Here is a 16,786-nt window from a genome sequence, read left to right as displayed (position 1 = left end):
CGTGGTGAAGCCCTGTGTGTCTGGCCCCGCAGAAGGCAGCACTTTGCTGCCCAGCCACGGAGAGGGGCAGCCTTGCCAGTTCTAGTCCGAGTGGGCCGACAAGGCCCTGGGAGATGGGGTTCTCTGGCTGGCTGTAAACGGTATTTTTGCTGCTGTCCAACTTCCCCTTCCCCTCTTATACCCAGTCCCCCCCCCCATTTTTAGACTGAATATTCACACACACCCCCCCCTCCCCCCCCCAATTTTATCCTTTTAATAAAGTTGTTTATTTGCCAAGATTGGGCCGCCTGCCTTGTGCTGAATCCAGTGACTCGTCCTGGAGCGAAGGACCAGGGAAACACTGGGAGGGACTTGGACTGGCTTTCCGTTGCGCTTCTAGAAGCCTGGGCTGCCCGCTCTGGAGTTCAACAGCGAGCTCCAGGGTCTTCCCGCAGCGTGAGACAAGATGGCCTCCCGCAGGCACAACCCGCCACCTGCAAGGACTTGCCTCCGAGAGGTGGGTGCCAGGAGCAGGCCGGTGAGGCCAGCGTTTGGGCCGGAGCCAGCTGCTGACCTGCCCCCACATGCCGTGACCCCCCAGGGTGGCCATGTGTCCCACTTTAGAGAGGGTGCTCCTCGATTTGAAGGCATCCTCTTTTTCAGGAAAGGCTGCTACAGTGCCAAGAACCGGAGGAGGCCAGGGGAGCGGCTGGGGCCATGAGGTTGTCCCTCAGAGGCCTGGAGCGCAGGTCAGGCCATGAGCTGAGAGGCACGTGGTGCGCCTGGTCGCGGTCCTCCCCCTTCAAGTGCATTCAAGTCACAGGGATGCTATCAGAGACGTAGCCTGTGAAATATCATGTGCAGACGCCATGGAAACTCAGGTCGTCTTTTATCCTCACTTTGAGTCATGCATGTCCTCAGGATCTGAAACCTGCCAGGACTTCACCTTTCCCCGCTGCGCTTTAACCGCTTTCTCATTGCCAGCAAATCGGCCGCCTTCCTCAGCTGGCAGCTCGAAGCTCCGCGGCGAAAGGGAAGGGATGAGGCTGAAGAGGAGCCCCCGCCGCCAGCCAGCCAGCCAGCCAGCCAGCCAGCACGGACGCGTGTGGGGCGGTGCCGGAAGGGGTTTGGCAGGACGATCCACAACTTGCCACGAGGTCGCTGGGTGGCCTTGGGCCACATGAGGGCTCCATCCTGGGCCAACTTACTACGCCTCTGCAATCCATGGGGTGGACATGGAAGGACCCCCCACGTACCACAGGGGGGCAACGTGGCACAACGCGGCGGGTGGCAAGCGCATTCGTTCCTGAGCGCACGCGGGCCTAGTTACATGCGGTGGCTGCCAGGGAGCACCCCTGGCAGACGCGGTGGGGGTCTTCGTCACTACGGATTTCACCCCTTCCATAAGAGGATCGCTCAGACGAGGTCCATGTGCGAATCCAGCCCGCCCCGGGCCGGCACATCACAGCTGCCACTTCCCCCGGCTGTCGCTTTTGCAGGAAGCGAGCGGGGCTGAAGACAAGCCCCTCCGCAAGGCCAAGAACGACAGCCCCTTGAGGGGGGCGTGCCTGGCCGCCTCTCCCTCGCTGTTCAATCAAGGCCGCCCCCCGAGCCTGATCGAAGAGCTCGAACCACCCGTCCGAGCGATGCGTGGGGCTGCGCGTGCCCTCGGTGCTGGAGGCAATCAAGAGATCCGAGTGGGTGTCTATTAAAAGCACTGGTGCTATTAATACCTGGTGCTTGCCAAGCAGAAAAGGCTGCTGAGCCAAGGCAGTTCTGTCCACGCCGCGCTGAATGTGCAGCGGTCGCGGAGGCCAGAGGGGCCAGGCCCGAGCGGCCCTAGCTTGCTTTGGGCAGGAGCGGCTGCCCAGCCTGGACAGAGAGGAGGGAGTGAGCGTGCGTGCGTGCGTGTGGGGTGCCTTCCCCATCGCCAGGGGGGCCATGGCCTGGCGCCCTTCACGCTCTTGTGAAGCGAGCGGCCCCGGCCCTGCAGCCTCCCGGCAAGCACCTGCGGGCTTCTCTGCCGCCACCTGAGGTCCACCGGATGCTTTTGTGGCACTTCCCCCTTCCTGCCTGCCTCCGCGAGGCCTCTGGCTGGCCACTTCGAGAGGAGGAGGCTGGCCTGGCTGGCCTGGCCAACAAGCCTTGATGCGACGGGTGTCTACGAGAGGTGCCTGCGGAGGGGTGGGGGCGATTCAGCAGCCTTGGCAGTCTGTTTACTGTGCTGGGGTGTGCATAAGACACCCCTCAAACATTGTGCAGAATGAGATGGTTGGGCAGCGGTGGAAACAAGAGGACTGCTCTCCTGCTGAAACGCACAAAGGCACCCCTCGAAAGAGGAAGGGATGTGAATGCAGGCGGAGCGGCCGAGAGAGAAACATCAAGGGCTTTGTTTGCAGCAGAGAAACCGCATTTGCATTATGATGCATTATTGATCACAAAAGGCGCTTGAGATTCTGAGACGAAAAACAAAGTAAAGGACTAAACAAACACTGTGGCCATTGCACGCCATTCCGGAGCTTTCTGGACCACAATCTTTGTCCAACCTGATTTGTAGTGCGTTTCCTCCCTCTCAAACAGCATTGTGCAGTGCAGTGATCGTCTCTCAGTGGTGACAAAGAAAAGCTGAAGTATTTCAGGACTTTTGTGCCTTTAACTAGAAGCTTCCTCTTTGCAGACTCAGTGGAGCACAGTATTTTGTTCCTAATTAGTCAGTTCTTTGTCCCCATGTGGGAGTTTAATTACCAGTTTTCCTTAATTAATTGCACTATTTCACAATTTAAAGGAAAAGAATCATGAGACAAACTAAGTAATTAAAGCACATCCCCCATGGAAAACAGGAACTATTTAAGGAGCAATTCGTTGCTAATGCCCCGCTAAACTGACCATGCAATCATCAGAGTGGCTCTTTTAGCCATCCCAGTCAGCTATACCTGGCTGTGGCCACGTCCGGGTCCCACCATCCAGTACGGTGACCTGCGTGGCTCGTGCTGCTCTCTTTTTTCTGATTTGCTTGATTGTGTCTGCATGATTATGAGTCACCAGATCGTTTTAGGTGGATTGACGAGAAGGGCAGAGAATTTTGTGAGGAAGTAGCAGGTTCAGGCAGAGGAAGCCCTGAGCATAGCTGCACCGTCTGCCGGGTGCCGGGTGTGTGGGTCTTGGGTCAGCAGTGCTGTGGCATTCTGGGACTCTGTGAGGCAAGACCCAAAGACAGTTTTCCCCAACCTGGCTCCCTCCCAGACATTTTGGACTACAAGTCCCAGCATTCCTGGCCAGTGGTCTCCTACTGCAGATTGGGAGCCCTGCCTGTGCTGGCGCCAGCGTCCGGCCGCTCCAGGGCCTCCGGCTCAGCTGTTGCCACGCTTACCTCCAGTCTGACTCAGGGTCTGAGTCCAACCTGCCTGTGATCGCTCTCACCTTCACCTGCTTGAACAAGCCCCCAGTAGCAGCCTACCCAGCGCTGGGCAAAAGCTCTGAGGGGTCCTGTCCTGAAGGGACCTTCACCTGAATAAGCGTGACAGGAGGGTCTTGGCCAGGAGGCGGGCATCGCAGACATTTCACCAGTGTGCTAAGGGTGGCGTCAAGCCACCAATCTCATGCCACTGCCGGCTGACATGGGGAAGGCAGTGCTGCATCGGTGCGAGGCAGCCCAGCACAGCAGCAAACCAGAGCAGGGAGACCCGGTGGAGCCCAGCGGTTTGCGCCGTTTCCCTGGAGCGCAAGGGTGATACCCTTTTTCCTAGGAAAGCAGCCAACAAGGATGCCTCTAAACAGCTAGTGGCCCAAATAATCAAAGCAGCTTCAGGAACGGCCACGGGGAGCCACGGAATCCCCGCACGTGCGGCCACACATGGCCCCTCACTGTCCACTTCAAAGGAATAGCTCTGACCGTGGACTCCGGGCCCCGCTGCCTAGGAGCGCAACAAGCCCTCTGGCACCCCGAGGGGCCGCCGCACAGGTCTGACCACCGAGACTCTGGGCCTGGCGTCTCTTCTGCCTCCTCCTCATCCCACCTTTCGCAACAACAGAAACTGCATAAATAAATAAGTAACGGACTGGCGGGCGGCACAAGAACCCGTCCCCTCATCACTCGCAAAGGTGGCACACGTTACGTTTTTTAAAAAATCACACTTTTTCTGACAGAAGAGAACACACGTGATTGTCCTTGATCTAAAACCATTAAAAAGAATCAGAAATGCCTATGGAGAGCCGGGCGGAGCCCAAAGAGGTTTTCGGACGCCCCACATGCCTTGCCATGGAGGAGCCAGCCATGCCCTAGAGAAGGGGAGCAGCTGCGGCTCAGCGGGTTCCCGCTGGTGTGCGGAGGACCGACGATACGGCTGCCTCGAGGCGCTCGGCAGGCCAGCGCCCACAGCTCACCGTGCAGCGCGGGGCCACAGGCTGCGGCCTGCCCGCCTCAGCCGTGCCATTCAGGATTCTGCCCTCGGCGCTGGTGTGGCCCGGCCCCGGGACAGCTTACCTTGGGCATCTTGCGGAGGTTGGGGGACAGCTTCAGGCAGGTCACGTGGCCCCGGTCATCCCCGATGATGATGATGGGGTAGATGGCGTTGAACTGGACGTGGGTGATCTTGTTCTTCTTCTTGGCCACCACCGGCTGGTTACAGATGGACTCGTATTTGTTGACACTCAGATCGAAGACGTGGGCCTGGGGGCGAGGGGCAGGCGTGACAGGGTGACTGCTGCCGGGAGGACAGCACAGAGGCCCCCCCCCCCCGGGCCCCAGCGTTATGCAGCAGGACGGCCTTCACTCCACCTGGTCCTTCCCCGATGTGCTGGCGATGTGTCCCATCCCCTCCAGCTTCGTGCCTGACTCCCACCAGAGGCATCGCTGACCCTTAGGAGCGAGCCGGCAACTCCCGAGAGCTAGGACGGTTTCCCTCATCCACCTCCCGAAGCATTAACCGCGTCGCTCCGGGCCTTCTTCAGGAGACAGGATGCGTGCTGGGAAAGTGAGCTCCGTTTACTAATACCCGGGATGCAGGTCTCACCACGGCAGAACCTCACCAGGGACACGTGTTGCCCACTTTCCAGCCCGCAAGGGCAAGGTGCTGCTCACAAGCAAACGGCACAGCAGCCTGTCACAGGGTCAGCGCCAAGGGGTGCATGGTGGGTGTGCAGCCCAGCAAGGACCCCCCGCCAAAGCCTCCTGGGGTTGCTCCCCCCACCACAACCTGCAGACTATGGGGGGTGGGGATCGAGGAGGAGGAGGAGGAGACGCCGTGACGGGCACGATCCCTGCGAGGGCCCACCGAGACTGGAGCCAGAGCCGCGCCTCACCCCGATCGGCCTTGCGCGGAAGGCGGCAGGGGGTGCGGCCCCTTCCCCTGCACAGGAGGAGGACAGTCTCTGCTGCAGCCAAGCCGGCGCTGTCGCAAGTACAAGGCTGAGAGTGGAGAAAAAGAAACTCTTCTGGAAATATTCCCTTTAGTGCCACAGATGCTTAACCGCCAGGTTTAATGTCTGGCATAATCAGGCAGTCGCACTGCAACTTCGGCAAGGGCTTCAGCGCTGGCAGACGACTGCTGTGAGCACGCACGCTTGCCGCCTGCATCGCTGTGAGTGCTCAGCCTTTCAGGGCCCTGATCGTTAAACCAAGAGGCGCCGTGAGGGGACGGAATGGGAGAGGGGGAGAGGAGGGCACCTGTGGTGCCAAGGGGCTGCACAGCAGAGGAAGCAGGCTAGAAACGCAGGAGGCACCAAAGGGCCCCTGCGCCACACCCCCAAAGCGCCGCTCCGCTTCAGTGCCTGAAACTGGGCATTTCCCACAGTGGCCTGCAAAGCCATTGATATGCTAGTGGAGGGATCTAGCTCTCTCCACAGATGAAGGAGCCCCAACCAGTCAGGGGGGCTGCAGGGGGACCACCCAAAATCCACTCAAGCCGGAGCACGACTTACGGACAGTGAACAAAACTGGCCGGAAGAAAAGGGATGCCTTCTAAGCACTAGGGGGGAGGAGAGCCAACAGAAAGAGCAAGAGGTCTTGGATCGAATCGAGCCAGAACTTGCCTTGGAAGCAAAACGGGCGACACGGTGGCCGTCCTACTTCAGGCACATCATGAGAAGGCCGGACTCCCTGGGCGAGACGATTATGCCAGGGAAGCCGAAGGCAGAAGGAAAGGGAGACCAAAATGAGCTGGATGGGCTCCATAAAGGATGGCGCAGCCTTGAGTTATGTGCCATCGAAGTCTTCGCCGACTTACAGTGACCCCCCCCCACAGCGCCCCCCCCAAAGTTTCCTGTCCCTGGCATGCCTGCCCAGCTCTGGTAAACTCAGGGCTGCGGCTTCCTTCATAGAATTGATCCATCTCATATTTGGGCTTCTCCTTTGGCCTCCAATTTTCCTTAGCACTCTCTTCTCTCTCTGCCTTCTCATAAGGTGCCTGAAACACAACAGCTTCAGAGCTTTGTCCGTTTTGGCTTCCAAGGAACATTCTGGCTTGATTTGATAGAGGTCCCACTGGTTCCATCTTTCTGTAGGTCCAGGGCATTCCCAAAGCTGTCCTCAGCCCCATGTTTCAAGTATGCTAATTTTCTTCCCGTTGGCATTCTTCGTTGTCCCACTTTCTTACACAGAGAAAGCTGAATGGCCTCCACAACCCTGCTGGCTTTCTACCCTCATAACTGGGTTTACTTCATATTACTGGGTCTGTTAACCTAGAAAGCATGGTGGCGTATTTATTTATTTTACTGGGAGAAGGTGGTGGAGGACTGGAGCTGGGGGAACTGGGCCGGGCCGGGAGCTGTAGGCCTTCCTCCTGTCTAAATGTCCACGGGATTCTAAGTCTATTAAAGTCAGTTAAATCTGCTGCAAAATGTTTGCAAGCCCAACATGCATATCTTGCTAGTCCTTAACTGCGCATCGATTTCTGCGAAGAGGGGAAGCAACAACTGCTTTTCTCCCAAATTTCAAAAGCTCCACTCTTCTTGGCTGTTTCCACCCAGCCCATTTAGCACAGCTGAGCCCTGCATTCCCAAAAACAGCAGGCAGTTAGACTGAAACTGGGGTTTCAGGAAGTTTGTAATGTAACACCAGTTCCGTCATAAAAATCTGGCACTGTCTGGTCCCATGGACATGATCCTACTGCATATTTACTCAGAAGGAAGGCTTATCCAGCAAAGGACCAGGCTCTGATGCTGACCTGCCAGCCCTTGGAGGGGAGGTTTATATATACTGGGAGAGCATTTGCTGGCCAGGGCAAGGCAGGCTGCTGTGGGATGCATGTGCCTAAAGCAAAGCCACCGGAAGAGCGGCTTCAGCAAGATATCCAGTAGGATTTTCCCTCCAACTGAGGGAACTGCCTGTCACAGGAAGTGGTGGCGACCATTTGTGAAGAGGTGCAGAATCGCAGGCCTGCACGCTACGTTTGACCCAGTCCCCCCCCGCCCCCCCGCCCAATGCAGCCCTCCGGGGGTCTACACTAAGCTCTACTTCCCCCTTTTCCTTAACCACCAATTATGTGGAGGTTTCTCAACTTTTGCAAGTTTCCTCCTAGGCAGAATGACTGAAATGCTTCTCTTAAGGCTCAGTTACTGGCTGCAAAACCCACAGTATACTGATATTTCTGCTATTCCGGCCTATTTTGCCTGAAGCCACTCCTGTTTTGCTTTCTGCCCTTCCCACCACCGGACTGTGGCCCCCAGAGGCTCCCCTGAAATTGAATGCAGTTCTTGAGAGGGAAGGTGCTCAACATGCCGGAGCGACAGATCTGTGGGAGAGAGGTCTTTCTGTGGCCCTTAGCCAGGACATGGGGGCCCCTGTGCCTCTGAATCCCCCATCCTGTGCAGCAGCGACAGGGACCCGGCTTTCCACATGTCCTGCAGAGTCCCCGCTGCCTCCCTTCTTCCACTTCTGGGGCTCCCGCACATCTCTAACAGTCCGGAGAGGCTCCCAGCTGCTGCACGAAGCCGCCATCAGGGAGGAAGGAAGTGGCAAGGAAGCACAAGCCCCTGACAAACGCACATGGTGTGAAGTCTGACAGCCACACGCGCAAAAACATCGGGGAGGGAGGCTGAAAATCTTGGCAGCAGGCAGAAGGTCAACGATAATCAAATCTCTGAACTTTGCAGCCACAAGCTCCAGCCTCTGTGAACTTTCAAAGGCAAAAGCTTCTTTTTTGTTGCTGTTTATTAACTGGACTGCGGGGAAGAAAGATCTTTCTTATTGCTTCCTGACAAAGGCAGAGGAATGCCCAGAACAGGGGGCGGAAAAGCACTTTGCGTTGCTTCTGAAACAGAACCGCGCAACAGGTCTTAGCTGCTCTGCTTGGAAAAGAGACCCGGCAAAGGTCTCCCTGCCTGGGCCGAATGCAAGCGAGAGCAGCTTCCCTGTGCCAGTGGGCGCTGTCAAGCTGTTCGTGCAACATGCATTCACCACTGTTCTGGCACAGGCCAATGTGTCGAAAAGGTGCTTGCATGTACACACACAAGCAACTCGGGGGAAATAAGAGGAATGGGAGAGGGAAAAGGGCCTTTTTGGGCAAAGGGCAAAGGTTTCCCTTTTTGTTGCTGCTGTTTTGCGTATCCGCTAAGCATTGCACATCTCTGCTGGTACGAAGGAAGGGAAAGCAGAAGCAAGCACTGTGGAAGACAATTTAATTTTATTCTTCTTTTATATTGTTATTTATTTTATATTGTTAATTTTATATTGTTATTTTTGTATTTTATTGTATTTTATTTGTGCTGTGAGCCGCCCCGAGGCTTCGGCAAGGGGTGGCATAGAAATGTTTTAATAAATAAATAAATAAATAAATAAATAACTTCTGAGCAGACGTCTATATCAGGTGCATTTTTAGTTAGTTGTTCCTTGAGGCTAGAATCGAATATGGACAAAGGAGACTGCTGGGAAGGCTCGAGCACATTCCAAACGCCTTGGAAAAGACGTTCCAAGCTCTCCATGCCAGACTTTTTCAAAGGGCACGGCGGGGAGGGGGGAAACTGCTCTGCCGTTTACTGGCCAAGGAGAGAAGCTGCCGTGTGCGGGGGGACATGAGGGGCAGGAACCCTGGCTCTCCACCGGCCGAGCAACCGAGCAAGCCGAAGCAAGAGCGGGGAAGCAGAAGGTGAGCAAGAGCTGCTGGCGGCGGTGGCAGTGAGACAGTGGGTGCCCTTGGGGGCTGCCCGCAGCTTCCTGCCCACGGCCCCTCACGCCCTGGGCTCTGCACGGCCACACCAAGACACGTGTTGTGCGCGGCAGGAGGGGTCACAGGCGAGGGGGAAGCGCGTTCGTGGCAGCCCCGTGCACGCGGACAGGGAGACAAGTGGATCAGCAGAGACTTGAGGAGGAGATGGAGGGTCCAGGTCCATGCCATCAAGGGAGCAAGAGAGGAAGGGAAGGGCTGCTTGGGTCGCCCTGGGGCTCAGTCCAGAGCATCCAGAGCATCGGACCTATTCCGAGGTACTCCTGCAACAGCGCAAGGGATTCGGGGCATGTGTCATGGGGGCGCCATGCAGCAGTCGGGTGGTTGAATTCTCCTGGGATGCCCCGCGGCTACGGGGTGGCCACACGGCCGTGGGACTGGGAGATGTGGCCTGCTCGACATGCCTTTAGCTTCTCAGATGAAGCTAAGCCAAACAGCACGCTGAAAACACCCAGGGACGAGACTGCAAGACGCAACTGACAGGATTTGGCCAGCAGGGACCACAAAATGTGCTTTCTGGCGCTCCGCTGCACACCAACAAAAACACCAAGCTGAAAAGAGAGCCCGGGTTGCAGGGGCTTTCATCCTGCTGGCGGGGGGGGGGGGCACTTGCCCCCCAGCAGGCCATTTAAGTCATTCTTTTTAGAGCGGCTATTTAAGTCATTCTTTTTAGAGCGGCTGTGTGTAAACTGCCTGCTGGAGGGGCAACAGACCCCCCTCGCCCCCACCTCCAGGTCTGGCTTTTAGTAAATCAAACATTTTGTTATTGTCCAGCCCAGAAGGTTTCTGGGGGCCTTCTGGGGGCGTGCGGTTCCTCGCTCACCGCTGCTTGTGGGCTCGTTAGATGAAATCAGGATCCTCCAGTTCCGCTTTTGTTTTGCCCATAATGTTTTGTTTTAGAGCGGGGGAAATGAGCTACTGCATTCCAAGGGGCCCCTTTCTCCTGGTGTATTCGCACTATTCCACTAGAGCACAGCACCGCCTAGAGGCTGGGTAGAGAAAAAGCAGGAGGGAAGAATTTTCTGCATAGAGCTTGGATCGCATGCTGTGAAGAAACCGAAAGCAGGCGCTGATGAACAGCTCCTGTAGCAAAGCTCTGTGTTTTTGCAGTGGGAATTTATCATGTTTATAATGAAATAGTTTACATACATTCTTTTTTGGTATATTTTCTAAGGTACCTTCAACATGCACTTATAATCATTATGTGCATGAGTCAGTGATTAAAATTCCCCACTCCCCTCTTACATTTCCAACATCATGGATTATCAGTACCTGCAACTTTAGACAACTGTGCTTTTGCAGCCCTTCTTGGGAGCTGAAGGAATTTTTTTCTGTCTAGATACCCATGGGGCTGTTCATTTAGTCACTAACGGAGAGAGTGCAAGACCCATGTGTCATAAGATGTCCTCGGATCAGCAGAAGAATCAAGGATGAGTCACAAATAAAGACAATAGCAAGAAAGCAAAGATTTGGTAGCCTGGCAACAAGGAGAGAAATCAATACAACAAGGAAAGATGAGCAATGAGTTAATACAGGAATGCCCTTTATATTGTGACAGGAATTGTGCCGTCCGGTTTCCACGGGCCTTGTGATGGATCCTTTCCCCCTTTTCATGTCTTTTGCTGCAGCAGAGACAGCAAAACCTGCCAGGACTTCCAGCTCGCAGGCCCTCTGGGAACCGGCGTGAGAAGCTGAATAGGTTTGCTGTGACTTCCCCCCTCGGGGTAGCAGAAGCGTTACTTCTCTCCGGTTCCCCATCTGGAAATAAAGGTCTTGCTCCACATGTGCCACAACATTTCATGCTGCTTATTAACATTTCCCTCTCAAGATACCTACACACTGTCTGCGAAGGACCTTCAAAGTTCACCTCAATTTTTGCTTCGGATGAAATTCTGTGACAACTCTAGTGAGAACCTGCAGAGATGAGAACGTACATGCGCTGGTGCAGTATAATAATCCACTGGTCAGTTTGCTGGAAGAACTTTCCTTCTTCTTAGCAAGGATCTCAAGATTTTGAAAAGAGTTGCTACTTCTTGAAGGGCACTAACATGTCAGATTTTACAAGGCATATATAAAATATTGTACTATAGAATTCCCTTCTTGTTATGTGCTGTCAAGTTGTCACGAACTTATAGTTAGTGACTGACCGACCAACCGAGTGGAAGCCCTCCAAAATGCTCCATCCATGACCGCTCCATTCAACTCTCTCAAGTTCAAGGCTGTGGCTTCCTTGGTGGAGTTCATCCATCCCATATTTGGTCTTCCTTTTCATTTTCTGCCTTTGATTTCCTCCAGTGTGGTGCTCTTCTTCAGGGAGTCTGGCCTTCTCATGATGTGTCCAAAGAACATCAGCTTCAGTTTTGCCATTTTTGCTTCCAGAGAAGCTGCTGGCTTGACTTGACCAAGGACCCACTTGTTCAAAGATGTCACTTTCAGAGACACCTTAGTGTTAATAATTTTTATTTCATCCTTTTACGGTTCATTGGTTTATCCAAACTGAAATGGGAAACCAATATCATGGAATGTCATATTGAGTTGAATATGGCAGTCTTGAATCTATCCGTAAATTTAACTGATCTGTCTTTAACTTTACTTTTGTGAGGAAATATGTGGATCCCCCCCACCCCACTAAATTCCTCCATTTGAAACCGATCTCTCCTGTGAGCACAAAAGGTGGCCTAAAGCAAGCCATTCTTTTTTCAGCCGCAGTCCTTCCCTTGATAATACGGAGATAAGAATGCAGGTTAGTCGACTTCACATGATCATTGCAAGGACTGCTGAGAAGCTGGATGTGGTTTGAACAATGACAACGCTCCACAATTCCTGGCTTTTTGAACCGGAAATGACACTGATTAAGGTAGCACAGGGATATCGTTTAACACTTAGCAAGGCTTGCCCCAGAGTGCTCACAGGTGTGGGGGCACCCCTGAAGGAAGGGCAGCGCAGGTGCTCTCAGGGCAGCTTTCTCCAGCCTGGCCTGTTACAGACGTGTTGGACTCTAACTCTTATCATGCGATCTGGAAGGCCTCCGGTTGGTCCTCTGGTCCACCAGGTGTGGCTATGAGCCGGCCGTGCCACTGTTACAGAGCCCTTTCCCAGAGGTAGCTGTGGCCAAAACATCAAACGGTGTTATGGGCAAAGCAAAGGCACCCTTTCCCGGCTGCGCAGGTTCCCGTTCTCTTCGTGGGAGGGTGAGTCGCAAATAAGGAGTTCCACGTCTGCTCACGTTGACCTTGTGGTCAGATGTTCCTTTGAGCACTTTACTCTTTACGGTCTGGCAATGGCGTATTAGGCCGTCAAATGCTCACATACAAAGACATGGTGAAAAGCCGGAGAGTGGAAGCCAAGGCAGAAATGGCCCCGTTCATTAAAACACAAGAGCCGCTTCTGGGACTATTAACTTTTAAAGTTAAAGCTGACAGTACTGGAATCCTGGATCGTCACGCAGACCCTTTGTCGGTGACCTGAGCCAGCCACCTCATTCATAGATGGAGAGGCTGCAACCGGTCTAGCCTTTTCATGAAGGTGCCATTAAAATAGTCATCAGCCGGCCAATGCATAGGAAACTAGATAAGTGCTAGTTTTATTCAGATAGTTCCCTGACTATGAAGAATGCCCTGGCTTGACACTTATAGTTTGCTGAAAGAATATGAAACTGCCTGAGGATACTTCACATTTCTGCTGGAATACAATACGCAGCACTGAGGAGCATAGAATACAACGCTCTAAATATAGACGCCGTGTTCTGGGAAGCCAGCCACCTTTGCAAAGAACTCCAGTGCCTGTTATTAGCAACAAAAGCAACTCTTTAACCTGTGCTCTGTCTAGAGGCCAACTCGAGTTACCAGACTGGGTGACAAATAAGGTTTATTGGTGAAATGAGACATGACTAGCCCTTCTTCTGCACAGTGCTGTCAAGTCCAAGGGAGCAGAAATTTAGACACAGCAAAGCATCTGGAGATAAAACATTTCCTTGTAATGTATTAAGAACCCAGTTTTTCCCTCCCAACAGAGGTTCTTTGGATCATGGAATACATTAAATAAAAATAGCCACATTACATAGCACATTCAGTACTTGGTTTACATTATCTTTACAGTACTGGTAACAGCTGGGTGAGATCACTGAACCACAGTGCTGCCTGCAAACTGGAGGCTGAGAAGTTGAGCTGAAGGGGCTTCCCTTCAGGTGGATGGTGCCGGGGCCCAGCTCCAGCACCACAGGGGGCCTTCCAATTAATAGCCGGATTGTGATCAGAAGCGGCCCAGATGAGAGTCAGGCCGCAGCAGGTCAGGATTACTGGGAGCATATCTCTGTCAACATCCCCAGGGGAAGCAGGTGAGAAGGCAGCTGACTCTGGGCCCAAACGTGGGCTTTGCCCTTGATGAGGAAGGGGGCTGGCAGCTTTTCTGTGGAGCTGGACAGAAGAGAGGGTGGCTTTCAGAAGTGTGGGGAGGTGTCCTGTTTGGGAAGGAGACACCATTGAGCAGCTTCAACTCCTACCAGTTAGTCGCTTAGGAGGAGGCCCATTTGGAGCTCTTCCCTTTTAAACTGGCGCCAGTTTAAACTGGGGAGCCTTTGCTAGGAGTTTTCTAATCCTTGGCCCCAGAAATCCTGCTTGGATGCATTTCCATCCAGGCCTCCTGAGGCTGACTTCACATGGGCTTCCCTTCTCATTTTCACTCTTGACTCTTGAACTTCTGCTATGCACATAGCTTGGAAGAGAACTGGGTATGTGAGAAGAGAAGGCTGAGGGGGATATGGTATCACTCTACAAGTACCTGAAAGGCTGTCACAAAGAAGAAGGACAAGATCTTTTCTCGCTCATACCAGAGTGTAGGACACGGTATAATCAGCTCAAGTTGCGACAACCCAGATTCAGGCTGGACATCAGGAAAAGCTTCCTCACTGCCAGAGCAATAGGACAGTGGGACCGGCTGCCTGGAGAGGTGGGGGCTCCCCCACACTGGAGGCATTCAAGGAGAAGCTGGGCAGTCTTCTGGAGCCACATATCAGGGAGATACCAAGCCGGAAGCGATGGTTGTCACAGGCTCTGTGCAGGGGGGACTACTCTGGACTTGCCTGCTCTGACGCTTGAGTGCAGCAGGCCTCGGTGTTTTTCATGCAGAGGTTCCAGTGAAGATTTCAGGACTGACATAGACCCCTGTGTGTATGCATGTGGACCGGCCTTTCTTCAGACCCCGGCTTTGATTCCCTGGGAAGGCTGAGCCCATCCATCCCCGTGCCTGCTCTCCTGCAGCACAGAGCCTACAACAGGGAAAGCAGAAATCCGAGCCAACTGCAGGCATCTGCTTTGGAGCGATGTAGAATTGCTGTCTGGATTAGCCCTAGACGGCTGGATGATTTCAGGCGATAACTATTAGCCTTCCACCATGGCACTGGTTAGAATAAAATAGTCCCACTGATTTTGGGTGTCCTGTGTCAGAACGCCTGCGATGGCACCAAATGGCTCCTTCTGCCGCCAGATTAAAGGTGTTAGCTGGGTTTGCAGGATCTGCACAGCCCACTGCGAAACCAGAGTTGCAGGCTCTGGGGTTGTGGTACTGCCGGAATCACAGCATTTAACCTCAGACAGCCCCTGCTGCCCGGGCTCAGACGCCCACCAGAGGCTGAATATTGAGAGTGCAGGCAGCACGAGCTTCGCCACCGTGGGCCGCGGGGGCCATGCAGACTGGGCCTTCGCACTGCCATCCTGCCCTTTTCTCCTTATCAGGTTTTCTGTAACTAGAGACGAAACGATAGAAGACGCTGTGGGAAAGGCCCGGGGGGCCACAAGTGGAAGACTTCGTCTTCTGGGCAACCTGTGCGATTCCAGGAACGAGGCAAGGCGAAGGCAGGCGGGGCTGGTCCTCCTCGGCAAGCACCCAGGCGGAGGCTTGCCTAAGGCTGCCTCAGAGTTTGGAGGCGGGCGCCACTGAGCCAGGGTGAAGGCCTCCCCTGCGCGCCAGCACTGTCTCCGTGCTGCCGGTCTCCCGTGCTGAGGTGGACGCAGAAAGAGAAGGCCACTCGGAGGGCTTCCCTGCCGCCAGAGAATGGAATGCAGCTCACTCCCTGCTGCGCTCGTCTTCTCCTCACAGGGAGCTGCAAAGAAGGGGGTGATTCTCTCACCTTCCGGAGGCCGAAGTTGCACAAGCTCTTCTGCCACCTTAGGCTCCTGTTGCCTCCAGCATCCAGGCAGAAGGAAGGTGTCCGTGCACGCCTGTGCAGGGAAGACGGGGGTGTATCATACCCCCTGGTGCGCAGAGTGCATGCTACACAGTCGAAACATGGGCCGGGCTCCTGGCTGTCCCCACCAGTGGGAAAGAATCTCCGAGAGGCAGGGATGGGAGGGTTTGAGCAGAAACGAGGTCAGGTGGGGGGAAAGTTAAGCAGCTTCTCCCCCACCTGATCATTCCTCTGCTCAAACTGGCAGCTTTCATCATTTCATTTCCTTGAAAAATGCCAGGGGGGCATTGGATGCACCTTCCTGTGCTGTCCAATTCAGTCGGTGCGAGAGAGAGGGTGCCGCCAGAGGGAGGGCTCCTGGCACTGCCAGCCCAAGACCATTGAGGAGGAAAATCTTGCCATTTCCTCTGAATGGTCCCTCCCCAGGAGGAGGAGGAAATGGGGGAAGCGGTGGGGAAGCGCGAAGGACCGCACGTGGGCAACGCCATCCTCTGCCTCCCCTGCCGAATTCCATGCACGGGCCAGCGGGGTCGCACGACAGGGACCTGGCCGAGGAGCGCTATTGTCCTGGGAGGCGCCCCCCTCACCAAACTGGGGCATGGGGAGGCGGAGCGGGACCAACGGCTTGTCCCAAGTTGCGCAGTGAGCCTGGTGCCAGAGCTTGGCCTCCAGACTAAAACCTGGCCTAACGCTGACCAGGCTGTCTGGCTTATTCCATTCTCTCCATTGACACAAAAAACCAGTCTGACTGTGTCTCTGCGTTGCAGGTGGAGCAGGTTTTGCTCCAGTTCTTCAGGTAAATTGCACTGATTTGGCTAAGTTGTTTATGGACCAAGGAGCAGATGCATTCCACGTGGAAAAGGAGGTGAAAGGCAGAATGAGAAAGTTGGGTGTCGTGGCAGCCATTGTTAGTTCAATGCATAATACAAAGAATTCTGCAGCACAGTTTTGTTATAATACAGCAGAAAAGGGCAAAGCTTCTTCTTTTGACTGGCAGAAAGTGGTTCAGAAACGCCGGTAATTTTCCAGAAGGTCGTTGCCAAGTTTGCAGTCTTTCAAATTGCAAAAGGTTGTTACATTTAGCGACGAGGAATTAAAGGCTGCAGAAGCATCTATCTAAGAAGCAGCTGAACCACTCAGGGAACAGACGGCAGGCCTGATACTCATCTTGATGCTATTCATCAGGGCAGGCCGAGCTCCAGCGAGCGCCCACCCCACCTCCTCCGGCAAAGGAGCTGCCTTCCCATCAACATTCATCGCCGCCAATTCTGAGAAGACGCTTTGCTGACCTACGGGCCATGTCTTTTTTCTTCTTTTCCCCTCAAAGAACATGCTCTCCTTTGCAGCTTGGTGGAGAAATAATTGATCCTCTGGTGCTCTTCCTGGGAAAGCGTCCGTCAATACGAGCGTAACTGCACATGACACGGAAAGGCGTGCCGTGAACACCTAATGGCCCTCATCC

The 16,786-nt window shown here is 54.3% G+C and overlaps 1 protein-coding gene across 1 annotated transcript in view; it reads right to left on the bottom strand.

The window, feature by feature from the left end:
- Positions 1 to 16,786, bottom strand: part of DNAI1 (dynein axonemal intermediate chain 1) — a 125,785-nt gene that overhangs the window by 32,795 nt on the left and 76,204 nt on the right. The window contains exon 19 of the mRNA XM_044444008.1: positions 4,463 to 4,648. Coding sequence (XP_044299943.1) covers positions 4,463 to 4,648 — 186 coding nt within the window. The remainder of the gene's footprint in view (positions 1 to 4,462; positions 4,649 to 16,786) is intronic.

The sequence above is a fragment of the Varanus komodoensis genome, unplaced genomic scaffold, assembly GCF_004798865.1.
Source record: "Varanus komodoensis strain SLA01 unplaced genomic scaffold, ASM479886v1 scaffold43, whole genome shotgun sequence".
NCBI lineage: Eukaryota > Metazoa > Chordata > Lepidosauria > Squamata > Varanidae > Varanus > Varanus komodoensis.
Note: the sequence above shows the minus strand (reverse complement) of the source record. Positions and strands in the feature narration are given on the sequence as shown.